At 39.5% G+C, this 19223-nt stretch overlaps 2 protein-coding genes across 2 annotated transcripts in view; one reads left to right on the top strand and one right to left on the bottom strand.

Annotated features, from left to right (window-relative positions):
- The window catches only part of SLIRP (SRA stem-loop interacting RNA binding protein), a 4090-nt gene extending 2492 nt beyond the window's left edge, over window positions 1-1598 (top strand). Inside the window, exon 4 of the mRNA XM_049825617.1 lies at window positions 1495-1598. Within this exon, the coding sequence (XP_049681574.1) occupies window positions 1495-1554 (60 nt within the window). The 3' untranslated portion in view covers window positions 1555-1598. The remainder of the gene's footprint in view (window positions 1-1494) is intronic.
- On the bottom strand, window positions 1552-19223 carry SNW1 (SNW domain containing 1). Its single transcript, XM_049825610.1, has 14 exons — window positions 19114-19223; window positions 17880-18033; window positions 15302-15463; window positions 10163-10258; window positions 9964-10070; window positions 9064-9168; window positions 8901-8970; window positions 8129-8194; window positions 6803-6919; window positions 6307-6448; window positions 4517-4613; window positions 3586-3703; window positions 2391-2554; window positions 1552-2313 (listed from the first exon to the last, which is right to left on the bottom strand). The coding sequence occupies exons 1-14, from the start codon at window positions 19125-19127 to the stop codon at window positions 2109-2111; spliced, it is 1617 nt and encodes a 538-aa protein (XP_049681567.1). The 5' UTR covers window positions 19128-19223; the 3' UTR covers window positions 1552-2108.

Below are 19223 nucleotides of genomic sequence, written 5' to 3'. Positions count from 1 at the left end.
ATTTGGATGTTGGGTGGCGGGGGAGGATGACAAAGAATGTAAAGCTAAGCTTTGAACTTCAGTGAAAGCTGTTTTTTTTTTTTCTTCAGCTATCATTTTGTACAGGAAAAGTCAGCTGCCTGCTTTTATGTGTTCAAGATAACTTTAAATTGGCTTTAGTGTAGCTTTTTTTTTTTACTTGCTGTCTCTAACATTTTAAATGTCAAGTAAAGGAAAAAATATGACACTTTGGCAATCTTGGTGCATTTGTGTATGGTATCAAAAGACAGCATACACCATCAGTCAAAAATCTTTGGTCTAGTACCCATACAAAGGTGCCTGTCATTGACTGGCCAATAGAGCTAGACAACTCTATCATCTAGTTTCACTGTAGCAAACAGAGCAAAGAAATGGCCATCCCACCGCTCTCCAAACATTTAGTATGCAGTGGTGTTGACCAATAAGGATAAAAGCACAGCGAGTCAATAGCTGCCCAAAGCCATTAATAAATTAAGAGGTCTCACATCAAAATCATTAGAAACTTCCATCTAGAGTGTTCAATAAATAGGGGCAAATTACAAAGGGGATTTTCCTGTAGACTTACATGTGCTTCAGCTGACCTAGCTACTCAGACCAAGTAGTACAGAGTGAAACCATAAGCAGCAAGCAGGCTGGTATAACACACATGATCAATTCATGTCTTTGAATAATAAGAATTCTTCACTATCCTTCTGACAACTAGTTTCTAATTTTGAGACTTCAGTGCTAGGAGATGGCAAGAGTAAAATGAATGGGCAAGAGACTTCAGGGATGCAGTATGTGACTGTGATGAAGTATTTTGCTTGACATAGTTCATACTACTGCAGAAGTCTTCTTTGGTTGTGGTTACTTCAGTACCTATTCCTAAGGAGAGCTGACCTATGAGTTACTACTGTGGTGCAAAAATGGAAGCAGAAATTAAGGAATGGTTTGTTGCCTTCAGTCTTAAATTGTGACAAGCCAGCCAGATGAGTATTTAGTGTCAATTTACTGGAAGTTATTTTGCTGCTTTTTATTCTTGAAGCTGTAAGATAGCCACATTCACTTAACTGTCTAAACTTCAAGGACTATACTTTCACAAGAGGGGTAAGAGCTAAGAGGCTTCTTTATAGTGAAATAAAAAGCAGAAGGCAGGCAGTAGTTAGCTTTCTCCATTTCTTCAAAAATGCAAGCTTCTCTAGAAGCAAAATACGTGAGCACTTCTCCCACTTTGTTCTAGGCTAGGTTTAGACAGTTACCTTCTATTAGTTCTACTTGAAAGCAAAACCTTTTAAGATGCATTTTGCTGATAGTACTAGCAATTGCTGTGCAAATTATATTCAACTTTCCCATCAGAAGCTTAGCATGTGTGGTTATGGCTCATGAAAGTGAACTGGTTATAAACCCATCTTCCACTTTCTATATAAATGTTTTAGAAGATCAGAAATGAAAAATCAAACATTCTTGCCTAATTTGAATAATTTCTATTGTTTTCAGCTTGCTATCAAACAGGAGCCCCAGAGAAGACGCAGTCAAAGAAAGAATTGGAGTGAGTGAATGGTGGAAGGCGGCTTTATTTCACTAAATGTAAAGAAATTAAAGATTACTGAGAAACTATGAATGAGTATGTGTTTTAAAACAGAATCCAGCTGTTTCCCCTCCTTGTTCAAATAAACTGTATAGCCACACTAAAGAAACACTGCATCATAAACTCCCTAGCATCCATTTCAGCATAAGACAGTAATTATATACAGCAGGAAAGCTTTTAACAAATGAAGTAAAAGCTTTAGCTACCTACAAAAACTAAAGCTGTAGGAAGGGGCTACATTCTTACCCTGAGATGCTGGGCAACAGGGAATCAGCAAAGTTAGAGCCCTTGCTAAAGAACAATTCCCTTGTGAAATGTTTCAAAGCAGTCCCCATTCCTCCACTCTCCAAGGGTAGCTGTCCTATGTAGAAGAATTAGGGTGTGTATATATATCCACAGGACAAGAGTTGTGAACTGCTGTGTTATAATGCCATCCCTCTATACACCTCTGATATTAAAAATGCCTTTTGCATAAAGTTCAAGCTTGCAGTCCATTTCTCTACCTCTCAAGGAGCAGAGGCACTCAGTCCTTCCTCCTCTTTTTGCTCTCATGCTCATGTTCTTTAGGGCGGCTGCTGTCTGATGGCCGTTTAGAACCACCATGTTGCTTAGCCTCTTCCAGAAACTTGTCCAAACCAAATGGATCCTCCTCAAATTGAACTGGTCCATCTCTGCCCCTCCCTCTGGTGTTGCGATCCGAGTTAGAAAACTCTTTGTCAGGAACAAACCTGCAGAAGACATGATACTCAGTTGACTGTAACTTCAGAGTACTAATTACAAGTACTTCTTAACTTTATTTTCTTACCTATTGGTCTTTATTCGAGCCTCTAGATCATCACCATACATGTCCTTATCTACATTTTTACTTGGCCTATAGATGTTTTGAGCCATATCCTTGCCACTTCTCCAGGGCTGATCGTAAACATTATAAATTTCATCTTCTCCTCCAGCAAAGCCACTGTCCATACCCTGTGAAGAAGAAACAACAGCAGCATTATAACATCAAGACTGCAAAACTTCAGTTAATTTAACATCAAGATATGCTGATAGTGTCACACAGATGCACAAAGATAGTATTGTGATTTACTATTGATTTCAAATGAGTTCAAGCACTTCATTAGGATATGAGTGGGTTTGGGTCTGGGATTAAGTCCCAAGAACAGGACACAATCATTACAAGCCCCAGTCAGGGCCACTTCTGCTCTTCCAGAAAGCCACAGGAAGGATTACAGGCCATTCATATTTCAGAATAATGGATCATTGCAGTCTGCCCTGCAAGTACAGCTGTCTATAATAGCCAAGTAAAACCATACAGAAATTTGTATTATTCAGAATGTCTGGAAAACATGATTTAAGCTGACTGATCCAAATCGCACAGAAGCTTATGTAAACTGTGAAAGTACAAGTGCCTGTTTGTTCACTTTTGATTCATCAGCTTTCCTCTCTCCCTGCAAGTCTTTCACTGGAGACATGAAAAAGAATGATTGACAAACTGCAGGTTTATTCAGGGATTTTCTGAAGCCTCATCTACTTTTTCTTCTCTGAATATTAGTATAAAGTTCAGGGAAAATAAATGTTGCTGTGAACTATTTATATCTTCAGGAATTTTAATATAAGCAATAATGGGAATAGAAAGTATTTACTTGGTTCTCTCAGAGCAAATTCCCCTTATTCAGTCACTACATTTGTACAAAAGAAGAAAATGAGGTCACTGCAGCTTGAAGGCAAAATAGCTTCTTTTTCCCCACTCCCCAGTGAGAAAAAGCACAACAAAACCACGTTAATCCAGTTATGCATTCAGCATGTTCCATTTTTGTTGCATCAGCTACGGATAAAGGAGATCAATAGTTTCCCAATCAGTTACGTAGATATTTTTCTTTCAGAGTGTATCCACACCAACTATGAGAACAAGGTCCCTTTAGTATTCTAGCCATACCCACTAAGGAAGGATGAGCACGTTCTCATAGCAAGCTACAACAGCCGTGGAAGGGTATTTTTACCTTGCTCTGGTTGAACAGCCTCTGGTCATATTGGATTTCATTGGATGGCCTGGGGTTGGGTACCCCTAGGGCAATAACTTCACTGATATCTCTGTTCTCATTTCTCTGCAGCTTTGACCTGAATTAAAAATTTTAAGTTTTATTAGCTCTGTACACCATATTTATTGACATGCTTAACTGCAACCTGTTCCTGTATTGGTTGCTAACAATTTGCCTCAGGAGCCAGATTTTGACTGTTGCCCTTCCTTACTACGTAACATTTAAAATTTGTCTCCTGGCAAAGGAAACATTTGGGAAAGTTACATTCAGCTGGGCATGACATTTAAATTTGCTTTCTGCTATCTGCAATTTACATCAAGCTGACTTGGTCTAAAATGTCATATTTATTTTTTGCAAGAACCAGTGTAATTATATTCTGGGAAGGCCAATCTCATTTTAAGATATTAGAGATTTTAAGCCTCCAGAAATAATTTGTGCACAGAAATCTCACTGGCTTGGGCAAACAATATACTTCAGCCTACATTCACCAATCTGAGCTTACTTCAAATGAACAGCTTTGAGAAACAAAGCCGCTAATGATACTCTGGTCTTACTGAAGTGATAGGGTCCAGGTTTCAACCTTGGCTGCCAGCATGTCAATTAAATCTGAATATACTGAAGTTCTGCTAAAAAAAAAAACAACACCCCACCCCAAACCAACAACTCTGCCTCCTCCATTCATCTGTAAAATTCTAATAGAAGAGAGTACTGCAGTATGCTGACACTTTAATACTAATTCATAATGAGTGAACAGTACTTCAAACTAGTGAGTATCTCCACAAGGTAAAATTCAGGCACTCACATCAAGCAAAAGGAAGCCTAGTGTAATAGTTTCTCTAGGGGGGAAGTCAGTGCCAGTACAGGAATAAAACAGCTTTCTTTTGTGACTTACCTTTTGTCAGGGGCTGCCCTGGAAAGATTTCTGTCATGTTGTCTCTCTTTGCGCCGGTCATGTCTGATTTCATCTCTTTCTCTAGCTTCTCCATCCTCTGAACAAATGCAAGATTGCTCATTATAGACAAATATTTGAAGTTTGAATTAAGTATGCCACAGAACATCGGCACAGTGATTCAATTCAGTATTCTTTTACAGAAGAGAAGTGACCCTTAGCACTATTTAAAATGTTACACTTCAAACAAACACGTGGAAAACCACAGCTTTCTTATGCCACATGCTATTAACTGTCCTTGACAAGAAAAGCAGACATATCCAACAACTATGTCCTCTCAACTTTCAAGTGCTTAGAGTATTTGTCCATCTAGGAATTAATATCCTAAAACACTTACAGATCATCATATCATACTTTTAAGTGTAAAAATATTGTTCAAATATGCAGACATCCAAGTCCTTTAAGAACATTCTGTGACTCAGAATCACTCAGGTTAGAAGGGAGGCTCTAGTTCAATCTCTTGCTGAAAGCAGGATCAGTGCTGAATTCAAATGAGGTTGCTCAGGGCTTTGCCCACTCGGGTGGGGAAAACCTCCAAGGATAGAGATTGCCAGCCTCCCTGTGCAACCTGTTCCACTGCTGCTTGTCCTCCTGGTGAAAATTCTTCTCCTCACATGTAGCTGGAATCTCCTGCTTTAACTTTTGACCACTGTCTCATTTTTTCACTCTGCAGCTCAGTGAAAAGCTCTGATGATCTCCTTGTAGATATGGGAAAGCTCCCATTAGGTGCCCCCAAAGCCACATCTTCTCCTGGCAGAACAAGCTTCATTATCTCAGGATCTCCTGAATAGACAGATACTCTAGCCCCCGACCATTTTGATAGCCCTCCACTGAACTCACTCCAGTTTATCATTGTCTGCCTTGTGCCTGAGAGCCCATAACTGCACACAGTATTCCAGATGCAGTCTAACAGGTCACCAGTAAAAGGAAATGATTACTTCCCTTGACATACTGGTTATGCCCCTGCAGATGCAGCTTACTATGCCCTTAGCATTATCGCTGCCAGGGCACACTGCTGGCTCACATTTAGCACATTGTCCAAGAGGACTCCCAGGGCCTTTTCAAGAGTGGCTTTTCAGGCAGCCATTCCCCAGCCTGTTGGGAAGAGGTTAGTCCATCCCAGCTCCAGGACTTGTCATTATATATGACCATATCCTCCACCCTTTAGAGGGATCGTAACTGCTCTGTAAGTTCAGCTTCTTGATCTTTGAAATGTCATTTAAATCAAAACATAAGACTTATCACAAGGGTTATGAGTTCATTAGGTTAGCAGTTTTTGGGCCTAGTGGCCAACAGAACTACAGTTCTGCAAGACCAGTTATAACAGTGCAAGAGACAGAATACTGCATTTACCATCTTTGAAAACTTATAGTTCTTTGTTTACAAAGTTGCTCTTCACCTGCAACAAGCCTTTTCTAAAAAAATAGTTTAGAACAGTCCATGAAAGCCATTACTTGCACTGATCCATTAACAACCCTGAAATTCTCAACAATGCCCTAAATCTGTATACACCGACATACTGCTGTGAGGTTCAAATCCAGATCCCATCAAGCCAGCCAGTGAATTAACCAAATTCACTGGCTGATCAAGTAAAGACATGAAGAACAGATATCATGCTTAAAAATTACTGTGGATATTTAGGTATTATAAGTTCTCATGTTACTTCTCCAAATCCATACTTCAGGGTGTGGTAAAAAAAAACCCCACAGCATCTTAATAACAAAGAAATGTACCTTTTTCAACATGGGTTTTGATCCCTGCTCTTCTCTCCCTGGCTTTCTGAGCCATTTCTCGGAGCTTTTCCTCATGTTTCTCCTTTTCTTTCTGAGCCATCTTCCTCTCCACCTGGGCACGCATCTCTACTGCCTCACGAGCCTGCACACATAAGACATAGTTAAAAAGACAGAAAGCTAGCACCTGGGATGCAAGCAGATCTTCTGTCATGGAGCTATCCAGTAAGCAGGGCAGGAATAAGCTACAAAGAAGAAGTTCAAAGCCAGACAGCCACAGCAGTGAGAGCTGAGAAACAAGATCCATGACCTCCAGTAATTTAACCCACACTGAGCCACTGATTCAAAGACACTGGGAATAAGACCTTACATCTTATGTTAGCTAAGCAGCAGGATAAATCAGAAGCTATAGCCTATTCAGAGTTGATTTTTCCAAGGAAATAAACATACAAAGAAGGTAAAACCACATGGAATAAAACAGTTTAAAAAAACACCTGACCTTTCTGTCAGCTATATAGAGAGCCTCAGCAAGCTTGGCAAAGTTCTCATTAATATGAACAGTCTGCAATCCTCTGCCATCTGCAGCCAGACGCTTATCTAATGGAATGGTGTAACCCTACAGTGGAAACAGAGGCAGTTAATCACAGAAACTAACATTATTTGTATAATAACAAGCATTATTTATTGTGTAAGAAAACAAACCCACAAAACTCACAGCCCATCATTAATATGCCTCAATGGACCTCCTTTATATGTACTTCAAATTCATACCAGGCAATACAAAGCTTCGCTCCAATTCTACACTCCCCCCAAATCCAAATCACAATTTCCCTTCACGTTACATTTTAGTACGAATGACAGTTTTTGACTGATAAGGTCCACTCTTTGCTTTGTGTTAAGAGCTTAAAAATGGTTTTCCCTAAACTGTTTTCACATCTGTTAAGAGGTTAGCTGATTCAAAATGAGAAAGTAAGGGGGAAGGCTGCCAGCAAAAGTAAGAGACACTAAATGCCAATTTTGCTTTCAAAAACTGAAGCCTAAAATTATTTATAGATTATATTTTAAGATTCTTTAGCGAGCTCTACAAAATTTTTGCTTTGGTTTTAGCATCTGTAAAATTTGACCTACTAATTAGCATCAGTGTCAGTTATACAGCTGTGTTGAGGTACTAAAAAATAGCATCCAAACATGCAGCCTTTCCTTCCTCCATTTGAAGAGGCTGCCTCGTAACAACTGCTTGGTAAGTTTGAGAACGATTAGACCAGTTACTGCAGCAAATCATAAATTCTCCCTTTTCTCTCAACATAAACTTACTGATAAAAATCAAAGGGACAGGACATACCTACTCAAACAAGGAATAAAAATAGCTAAGTGATGAAAACTAATCAGTGAAAGAATGCAACAAGAACTTTCCAGAAATTTAAAAAGAAACATACTTGGTTCTCTATGAATTACCTTTCCCTTTTTCAGTTTAGACGGCTTTATTTTGTGAGCTCCAGAGACTCTGGTTTCAGACTCCACATACTGCACTATTATGGGGATTTTAACTAATGCCTTTTTTGTCTTTCAAAATGCATGATCTCTGCCATGAAGTAACATATTCTCTCTCAGTTCTATACTCCTGTCAATCTGACAACCCTTATATGCCAAAGAGAGAAAAACTGAGTTGTACAATCATGTGTTCTCCATGCTGGAAGCAGCCCAGCCTAGCCTAGTTTACCTAACTCTAGAGGTTTAAAACCAGTATTATTCAAGCTTATTCATTCACAGAAGTCTCCCAGCAGTGTGCAACATTAGAAAGATAGATTTATGACAACTTAATTACCTTTGCATTTTTCCAGTTTGAAATGCACGGAGGAATTTTCCACTCTTGCTGCTCTTTCACAGTCATCTGATGTAAAAGAAGCAGCAAAGTCATCTTTAGATTTATAGCAAAAGGAAATACTGTTTTCTTTCTCAAAGGCAGCTATGAAACTACTTATAAATTAGAGTACAAAGTTCAGGACACTGCTACAAAACCCCAACTCTTCTTAGCAGCAATAAGATGTTCATTTCTGCACTGTACCTTTGCCAACATTGAATAAACTAATGATAGCTTTTCAGCCATCCTCTTAAACTTTTGTCACACAGGCCGGAACTCACAGCCAGCTTGTTAACATATGCACATTTAATAGCAGTTCAAGGTGTAGGAAACTGATGAACCACCACTACGCTTATCTCTCGGAAGGAGCTAATCCTTAATAACACAAGTTAGTGTTGTTAAGGATTAGCCTAATAGTGTTGTCTAAAAGCAGCATCAGTGTACCAAGGCTAAAGGCTCAGCCCACTCATCTATGCCATGAACAACTCCAGTAATGCAGCCCTGCATAAAATACATGAGAAATCTACTCAACCTTTGACAAGGTACATAGGAAGAGAGCTAGTTTCAGAACTGCCCAAACAAAAAACCAAAAACCCTGCATTGGGCACCAAGTTTATCACTTAACATCACATCAAAAGAACAGTAAGGAGAAGGTGCACAGAAATGAACTAGAACAAAATAGAATTTGTGAACCCATCTAGAATTCAAAACTGATAACAGCTATGACATTTCATACCTTTCTACTAGGAGAGTGCATTACAGGTGCTGGAGGAGAAGGTGGTCCACGCGGAATCTTCTTGTTAATTCTGAACAATTAGGAAAACAATTACAATCAATATACTATACGGAAATACACTCCAGAATCTTCTATTTGCTGTGAACAGATTTTGAATATTTACTTGAATCTTGGAGGCTCCATAGGGTCCTTCTGCATTTCCACCATCCGAATAACTCTCTGTTTTGCTCCAGAGTTGAAGGCGACGCCTTGCTGAGATGGTGTATACCTGAGTAAAACAAAGCACTCTGTTCTCTGCACACAGCTAGATATTCCTTGCCCACCTCCGTTTTCAGTCAGTTTGCTGCTCTAGCTGCATTTTCATTTTATCCACACCAATTTAAGACACTTCTGCTGTGAATGCCCGGAGCAGGTAACTGGACAGAGGATACTGGACTGAATGCAGAGAATCAATTACCAGACAGAATGTATCTTCCCAGGGCTACATTCTCCTGTTTCAACCTAGATTCTGAAGTAGAGGAAACAAACTAATAGAGTACACACAGCATGACACAATACTCTTTACCTACGTCTGTGAATCCCTTGCGACTACTTACTGGTTATTAAGAACCTCTTCACATACTTTTTTCAGAATTTACCTCAAGCCAAGTCCAACCCTGCTATGGAATTTTCCTGTGTTCACAGCAGAAAATCATCATAAATGAGTATCAGCCTCCTAGTAATTCCAATTCTTTCCAGTTGCTCATTTTATATGAGGGAAGAACTTTGTTACATGCCTTGTATTGGCTTGAAACTTCCAGTAAAGACTCCGTTTTTTAAGGCAGCATCATTAATAGTGGCATCATTAATAGTGCTCCCCAACATCATCTGTATTTTGTTGCTAAAACAATAACCCCTCCACAAAGTGCCACAACTCATGACATGTTAAGACATATTTCAACACACTTCAAACTAGTTTATCACTAGTGGGTTAATTCAAAATACATCAATTACGTATATATGTGTATATATATATATGTATATACATAACACGACATCTTACACACACACCAGCACTACATACCGAATGTACTGTGCAGGAGCTAGTTTGTCAGCTGCTCGAACCGGCATGGCTGCTGCAACTTTTTGGGAGACCGATTTCTCCAAGGCTGCTCTCGTCTTCTCCGTTATCTGAAGACAAAAATACCACAATATGCATCTCATCATATATGCAAGACATACAATATACCACTGATAACTAGGCACATCAGTGCATGTAATACCTCTCTAATTGCTTCCTCGTCTGGTCTTTGCAGTTCAGGATCATCCACATTCATGACCTCTTTTGGCACAAGATCTGTGTATTTACTGTAAATAACCTGGAAGACATTACATTTTATTAGTGCTAGCAAACAGGAATAAATGTACATGTATCAAAGGAAATGTTTCAGGCCTAGATTATACTTTAGGCACTAATGAAAACTTGTATAGAACTCTAAATGTATTACAATTACATCTTCTCCAATGACTCCCACGGAAAAAGAATATACTCTGGACCCCATTTTACAGATGGAATAATCAAAGAAAAGAAGCAATTTCATTAAATATAATTATGTAAATCACTCTGAGAGCTGGGATCGGACACTAGTTTCCTGCTTCCCTTTCCTACTCTTTCCCTTTTTCAGGGTCCCCAAGACAGACCAAAAAAAAAACCAAAAATTCCACATCTGTACCTCTGTTTTCAAGGTTTACTTAATAATTTGATACAAGTCTTTTTCAGCATCTAGATGTTTCTGTTTCATTGAACTTGCCATTTCCTTGAAAAAACAAATGCTTGAGAAATCTGTTCTTGACACTTTCCCTTACATAGGTATTTCAGTCTTTGTACAACAGGCAGCAGCTCTCAGTAGCTTTAAGCCCCAATTTTAAATATAGGGAAAGAACACTATTAAATGGCTACAGGGAAAAATTTATTGTATTGCATTAATGCTTCACATCTGTCCAAAAAATAACATCAGAAAGTCTTAGTTCAAAGGGTTAAAAGTCATTACAACTATTATTTCAAGTTCATTATGAAGTGCACGTCCAACTGTGAAATTGACCTTTAGCCTCAGCATTAATTTGTCACACAAGAGCCATTTACTGCTTCTCAGCCTTCGCTCCTAAAATTTTAATCCTTTGAATTAGTATCAATAATATCCTAGCTTCTCAGATGCTGAATGAAGGATATCTGAAGAGCAGTGTTCCTCTAAGGTAATTAAGTCCAAGCGTCTTGCTGCATGAAGAACAAGGTATGCTGAAAGAGCTCAGAATATCCCAGAAGACAAAAAAGAAAATAAAAAAAGTCCAAGAGGTGCTCTAAAAACTACACTACGCTGAGGTACAAATTAACTACGTGAACTATTTAAACCCTAAAGTATTGCATGCAAATGGCAAGCTGCATTAATATGCAAGAAATCCGTTAACAGATTAAACTAGTCTGAAAATACAAAAATTTTTGTCTCAAAAACTTGATACACTTGCATGTTCTTACTGGAGTCCTTTTTTGAGGTGATATAGACAGGCACATAAAGATGTTGCACTCTGTCGTTCTTCTAGCTATTTACCTTGTTTTAAAAGTAATGTTGAGACATTTTATTAATCTAAGATAAAGAGGAGACTCAGATTGTTTGATATTGTAGTATGCCCATCCACCACCATTTTTCACCCATGACATTTTAAAGGAAGCATCAGCCTATTTTTCAGTTATTTCATTTTGATGGCTACCAAAAAGCAGAATCTCCTTCTAGGCAGAAACAAAATGCTCAGTTTTTGGTACAGCTATATGATTCCCTGGCTGGTTGGGGCAGCCTTAACTGGCAGCAATTAGAATCTGCATGCCACTGCCATCAGAAAGAAAACAATCTTACCTAACTAGTTGTTTAAGATACTGTAGCTCATGGTAGGATTTAGACATCAGTCACATTCAGAGTTTCACAAGACATCCGATAAACACAAGACATGACAGAAATTTCTTCATTTTTAAGACACAAATCCCTCCCATCAACATATTTTATTCTCTATATCCAAAGCAGCTTTGTACAGCGCTCATCAATCCTATATGTAAATCAAGAAGTTACTATCAAGCATTGCAGAATGAATTGCTTCCTTGTCAAAGAATGGTTACTCCATATGAAGCATATAACATTTTAGAAGGCGTTACAATTACCTGGTTGTTAGCCTGGCACACACATCAGAGAAAAAATTGGTGATAAGCTCTCAAACCAAGCTCTACCACAAGGCAAATACATTATGAGTAAAGAACACTTTCGATTCATGTTCTCTTGACCTGTTCCACTGCTGTTCCTTCAACAATGGAACTCTTGTAAATGTTTCAACTGAATTCAAAATCTTGACAAAAAACTGTAGGTAAGATTTGTGGTTCTTTTTTTCTCCTTTAACATCTAAGCCACAGCCTCGGGCCCCCATGAAGAAATCCAACTCCTGCACAGAAAGTCATCCTTGCCAGAAAAAAACAAGGGACCTAATAGTTCCATTCCTTGATTTCACTCTCTCTCTTGTCTTAATAAAAACACAGGAAGCAATTACACATCCTTATTTTCCTAATATGGGGCAGAGCATCAGTCTCACCAAAATATGATGCATTATTTTAGCCTGGCTTTTAGTAATGTGAGTAGAGAAAGTATTCAAAGAGTCTATAGCAGCACAAGAGCTAACCACACAGCCAATGCTGGAAATTTTTCATCTGGACAACCAGACGGAACTCCATCCTCTAATCTGTAAGGTCATGCGTCCAGGTTTGTCAACATTATCCAGCATTTCATATCTAGCAGACTTTCTGCCAGCCCCAAACAGGAGGCTTGTCAGACTATCTCATTTATGTCAGCATTTTTCAAGGAAAATTATCTGAAGAAACTATTTTTTAAATATGTAAGGAAACAGATGCAAGAGAGATGAACCAATACAATAGCAGAAACTGCTGACAAGCCATCTAGATATAGGGTTCAGGTGATGGAACTGCTGCTTCTACAAGAAAGCAGAATACTAAATTCAACTTCAAAAAAATCCATAAGCTATAGCAAAAGCAAAATTTGCTTAACTCAGACCAAACAAGCAGCTCATAGAATACAATCAGAAACTCCATCTCATTTCTGGCAGGCTGCTAAGTATCTGTTTCTCTTAGCTCTAAGTATTAAGATTGAAGAAATATTTGAATTACAACTGCCACTCTCAGGATAATGAAACTTTCTGTATGTAATCCTACTGACACTGTACTACCAGAAGTTCTCTCTTATAGAAAATATTTCACATTATTCAACTCAACACAGATCACTGAAGATCTGCTCCCTATAACATCTCTGCCAATACTTTCCTTTCTCCTGCACAACAAATGAAGCAATAGTAGTTCAGCTACTTCCAGTGAAATTGTTTCAAATACCTAATTTTCCCCCAGTTTTACTCTCCCTTGAATCACAATACTTAATCTTTAGTCTCAGCATTCACATCCAGCTGGATGCAATCAGAATCAAGCTGGCCCAGAAGGCAGAGCTTAGGGTTAGGAAACCCTAATTCCAGTTCTACAGAGCCCAGTTTTGGAAAAGCCATGCATCTCTCCCATCCTGGTAAGTATGGCTACAAAATGAGAATATTACTGCTTCACTACAGATGCCACATGGAAAATTAACAAATGCTGGTACAGGTCTTCATGAATCAAATATGAAAAATGTTAACAGCTTAGATTTAACTTTACCTGTTCCAAATATTTTCCTAACTCTGAACCAAACAAGACATGGCGAAAGATTAGTCATTTCTGCCTAAAGCCTATAATTTCTAGATCTTTTTCAAATATACTTAGATCCCAATCTGCACAGTTCTATTATACACAAGTTAAATCTGATCCCACAAGTAGGTAAAGATATATTTGACAAGTTGTAAAAATGAGGGCTTAACTACACCAGTTTTTCTTTTTTGCTTCTTATTTGCCCTACAGCTTCCCCAAAATCAGTATGATTATTACTTCTTGCATACTTATCTGCTCCAAATAATTTTTTATGCTTTGGGATAAGTCAAATTTCTATGTAGTATCAAGTATCAAATATTTAGTCACAAAATTTTGTAAGTGTAGTTAATATTTTAGCACCTTCCTCTGGACAAATAATTCAAGACACTACATAAAGTCTGATGGAGCCCCAGTGAAAGTCCCCTCAATACAAATACGGCAACTGCTGTTGTTTCTGTTTAGTCTGACTACCTTCTACCACATGACAGCATAGAGTCTGATTTGAACTAATTTTTTTTTCAAAGGTACTGGAGTAACTTCTGATGCACAGGATAAGGATATACAAGATGTGACACTTTTCTGACACTCAACAACAGAGTATTAGTTGAACATAAAATCCTGTTGGCATTATCTTTCTGCAACTTTGGCAACTGTAGGATCAATTTAAAACAACAACAAAAAATTAGCTGTTAAAAAGAAAGATTTCCCTACATATTCCTAGAAAGCTCACCCTATTTTTTTGTTTGAGAGGTGAAGTTCACCTTTTGCTTTTATGATTAGATAGGTTTCCCCCTTCCTCATTTGCAGTAAGGCATAGGGCATATTACATACCCATAAGCTTTTCAAGGTATCTTAAATTAAAGCAGGAGATGTCAAATTATTTTGAAAACAACTATTATATCCGTTAACCAAAACACCTTTTGTAGTTAACCCTCTTTTTAGATTTTCGTTGGGTTACCCTATTCTTTACACAAGATACTTGCTTAGGAGACCCAAGTACCTGGTCCCCTCAATAGTAGTTAGGACTTCAAGATAAAGTGTCATCTCTTTGTTTTTAGAAAGGCTACTGTATACAGGAAATTGAAGGTAGTTCCTCTTAAGCTTGATGAGAATCTTGCCATCACCAAACTTAACACAAAAATTTTGGAGTATAACCACTGGCAATACCTTCTGCTGCAATTAAGAAAAAAAAAAAGCATCCAAACCCATGCAAAACTGCCAGAAGAGTGAAACGTTAAATTAATGAGACACAAGGTGTACTATTCTGAAAGCTGAACTGTGTTTTTTCTTCCCCTCTCCCCCTCTCTACACACTGAAACGAGGCTGCCTGTGATCAGGCCTGTTTGCAGTTTCTTGCCTTCATTAGAAAGCTCTCTAACAAAAGCTGCTAAGCTATCAAGCAAGTTTTGTGTAGAGATATTCACCATTTTCACCTCACCTTTTAATTACATAACAGAGAAGATCACACAGTGATCCCAGTCAAAATGCTTATGTCTGTCTGACACTATCTCAGGTCTTAAAACTTAAGAAAATGGGACACAATCCACCTGGCTAATTAATGCCAGACCAATGAGTTTATACAATGTGTACATACAACTTTTCAAGGTATACATGCCAGTCTACATATTTGAAGAAATACTACCTTGTCCTTTGATTGTCCTTGTCGAGCAATTGCATCATATTTTATTTTTCCTTCTGCATCCACCTGAACAGCCAAAGCATTGGACATTTTCTTCTTTCGGCCCATATCCAATGGATATTGGGCCACATGAATTTCTGGGAAAGCACCCCCATCGCCAAAATCCTACACAAAAGAAAAAGCAGTGAATGACTTGAAGACAAAAACATGGTACAACACTTGCATAGGTAGGAAATGGAATGAATGAAAGGATTGCTTTTAACAAAATGAAATATTGCCAGAATGCTGTAGTAACATTATTATTTTAGCTGTTAATAAAGCATGGACTATAGAACTTACACTTATTAAAAGACACTGAATTGCACAGACATCTTGCAGTAATTATTCCCTGCAGAGAGCAAGAGCCCATATCACTAACTAGAATGTGCAGGCACTACTATGCTGCAGACAAACGTGACTAAGTATTTAATTCACATGTGAGTTATTAATTAGAACTTCAAAAGTTTACCTTCTGCAATAAAGCGACTGTGGAAATACTAAAATTACAAGAGCAGCATTTTTTGCATGAAAATTTCTACTGGTTATTTGTTGCTTTTCACACCATAATGAAGTCAAATTGTTAAAGAAACTTTCCATTCCTTCCAAAGCCTGTAGCTCATAGCTTTACAATGGCACAAATGCCAAACTATCCTGTTTCCTTACTCCGATATGTGAATACATTGCAAACTGGGCCAGCACACAACAGCCCAATATTCTTAAAGTTTACTTCTTCTCTCATTCAACATGTTGCTGTAAAAGCATTTAATGAACAGATAACCAAAAGACCTCTTAAAGCAGAGCATCCTAACTCAGCAACACTGAGGATGCACACAGAATTGGCACTATTCATAAACCAACTTCAGGCTACAGTTTCAAACACAATAATTCAGAGTAAGCATTTGCTTAAAGCAGCATGAACATCTCCCACTGCTTCTGTTGCAAAGGTACTGTTTATGCAGAGTGTGATTAACGAACCAGATCAAAGAAGAAAAATGGGTGTCTTGGGTAGATTGATCTCCCTCCATGCTCACCATGTGACCAAATAGTTAACACCACTGCAACAGAGAGCATGGACTGAGGCTGGAATGAATGAGCAGAACACTTCCCTCCAAAGAAGAACATGCTTATGCCATCTTTAAGTGCTCACTGAAATACAGCTTCAGTTAATCAAAGTCTTCCCCTGCATGTCCCACATTCAACAGTTTGTTACAGAATCAAAGTATTAGGCAAAACAAAAGTCAGTCATTCCTCAAAATTTTCTGCATAACCCTTGATCTATTAAGAACAGATTTTGTTTTTTTCCAATAATGGCATTCCAGGATCACTGGAAAAAGGTTATGCTTTGGAAACACCGCTCTTGAAGAATTTGCATTTGTTTATGAGGCAGGAGTCCTTAACAGACTTTTTGAGATGTGCATCACTTTGCGGCCCAGTGATGCTGGAAACTCTTTGAAAATCTTCATCACCTGACTTCTTAAGATCTTTTACTAATGTTTAGAAAGAATAAGCTCTAAAATACTAACTTTAGTAGTCAACAGTGTAGGGAAGGCCTACAGTGGGCATAACAAAGGTAAATTTTTAACATCCTATCCTTTAGTAAATGCTGAACCTACATATCTAGCACTAATGAATCACCACAGTACAGTGTTGGATTGACCTTTAAACAAATGGGACTCAAACATAAACGAGGGCAAGGCTGTTACTAGCTCATGAAATTATGGTATTTGGAAACAATGCAGGATCATACATGAAATACTGTACCAAAACCTCAACAGCATGCCTTATCCCAAGCACACTGGCTTGTGACTCATCAGAGCAGGTCTCAGATGTTATTGTCAAGTACCATTTCAAAATCTGCAAAGTTTTGTGGCTCACAGCGAGAAACTGTACTAGAACAGTTTTGTAATCAGAGCTATACATCTGTATTTTCCCTTCTACCTTTTAATATTTCCAGTTGAAATTATGTTAAACTGGCAAGGATTACAGCTAAATATATACAATGTTGTCCAAAACCCTTTTGCCAGTAACATCCTTAGACAATGAATATCTGACAAATTTTTACATTTCCTTCCAACTCTAACAATTTTCTCCCCCAAGAGCAGCTATCTTTCATTACACTATGAACAAAATACACATAAACATTCTCTTCTCTGATACACACACGTTCACTTATTCCAGCTATAATTTGGAACGTGTATTTAACAAACAACGACAGAGGAACAATACAGATGTCTTTCTCAGAGGATCCTTGCATTCACAGATTGTAAACTGGAAGGACCATAGACCTATTTCCATATTACAACACAACAACCTCTGAAGGGAAGAATCCTTATAACGTCCTGTTTACCACCGAATGTCTTAAGCAATCTGATGAATTAGAACAACTTCCCCCAAGGGGTTTGCATGGAAATGCTTCATGTGGTAAGGCTTTGCACAATTCTGAGCTACACTCAAAATGCTCAGAGTTTATTTCTACTCCAGAAAATGTACTTTTTTTCCCCATTAGCAGACACACTACTACAGTGTGAGTTTAAATATCTACCTCTAGCACCCGTGGTATCCATCCTTTCCGGTAACCGTATGGGGGAGGTTCCCTTCGTGACGAGACTAGAGCAGTCTGCCTAGATCTTTGAGCTCTTGCTCTTTCTTCTAGTTCTAGCTGGTCTTGAGACAGCTGGGTTGGAGCTGGTAAAAAACTGCACATCCATAGACAGACACCAAAAAAAGAAAGACATCAAAAGTTAATTCTGATAACTTCACTCAGTGACACTCAACTATGCTTGAGTCTACTACTAAATTATTACTTTCTCTACAATCACTCTATACAGATTAAAAAACAGTTTATGAAACTTGAGTATTGCACTCATAAACCTGAGGGCAGTAAGTTCTGAGATAATAGCGGCAAAAGCAACGTGTGGTCTGCCAGCATTCTGGCAGATTCCTATAAAACCTGATACCAAATTCATGCATATTCACATCATGTTTGAACAGGAGCGTGACAATACCCATTTTCCAGCAGGAACGTCACATACCACTGCATACTCTTCCCACCACTACGGAGCAGAAAAGAAAATACATCCCTAGGTCCCAACGACTCCCAAAACAAACGCCTAGAAAGATATCTGCCTGCCACCTCCTTCCTTAACGCCAGATACCTCCTGGCCAAAGCCAAGAAGTCAAACCTCAATTTCTTGACTTCCCATTTTTCAGCTCGTCCAGGCTACGGAGCCCTTTTACGTGTTTATTACGGAAGCTTCCGTCTCCGAGAAAGCCCGCATTCCAGGGCAGCCACTGAAGCTGCACTCCTGAGCCTTGCGAGAGAGGCAGTAGCTTACAACAAAGATCTCTCTCGCCGTCGCTCACGGTAAGGAGACCTCAACGAAACTCCCACGGATCCGATCACCTCCAGCGGCGGCGGCGGAGCGCCTTCTTCCCACAGAAAACACGCGAAAGACGCAGAGCCCTGAACCCGGGGCACTGCCGAACACCCCCTTCCACCAAGGCAGGACAAAGCAGGGCAGGGCAGCTCCCCCAGCCCCGGCCCGGCCCTCACCGCCCGCCCTCCGGCCGCGGCCCGCCCGCCCTCCGGCCGCGGCCCGGCCTCCTCACCGGCCGGCGGGCCCACTGCCCAGGAGAGGCCGCGGCGCCGCAGCGCGCTCCCGGAGCGTGGCCGCCCTCAGCGGCCGGAGCCTCGCACAGCGGCTGGGAAGCCGCAGGCAGGCCGAGGAGAGCAGACACCCCAACCAGGGTGGGGGGACGGGGCCAGCCAGACCCACCTGGTGAGCGCCATCTTGCCGCCTCCGTCGTCTTCTCAGCAGCCAGGCCGCGGGGGAAGGGGCGGTGGCGGCGGCAGCTGCGCACGCGCCGCGCCCCGCCGCGCCTCGCT

This window comes from Accipiter gentilis, chromosome 22 (assembly GCF_929443795.1).
Source record: "Accipiter gentilis chromosome 22, bAccGen1.1, whole genome shotgun sequence".
NCBI classification, from domain to species: Eukaryota; Metazoa; Chordata; class Aves; order Accipitriformes; family Accipitridae; genus Astur; species Astur gentilis.
This window is presented reverse-complemented; position numbering and strand designations above follow the sequence as displayed.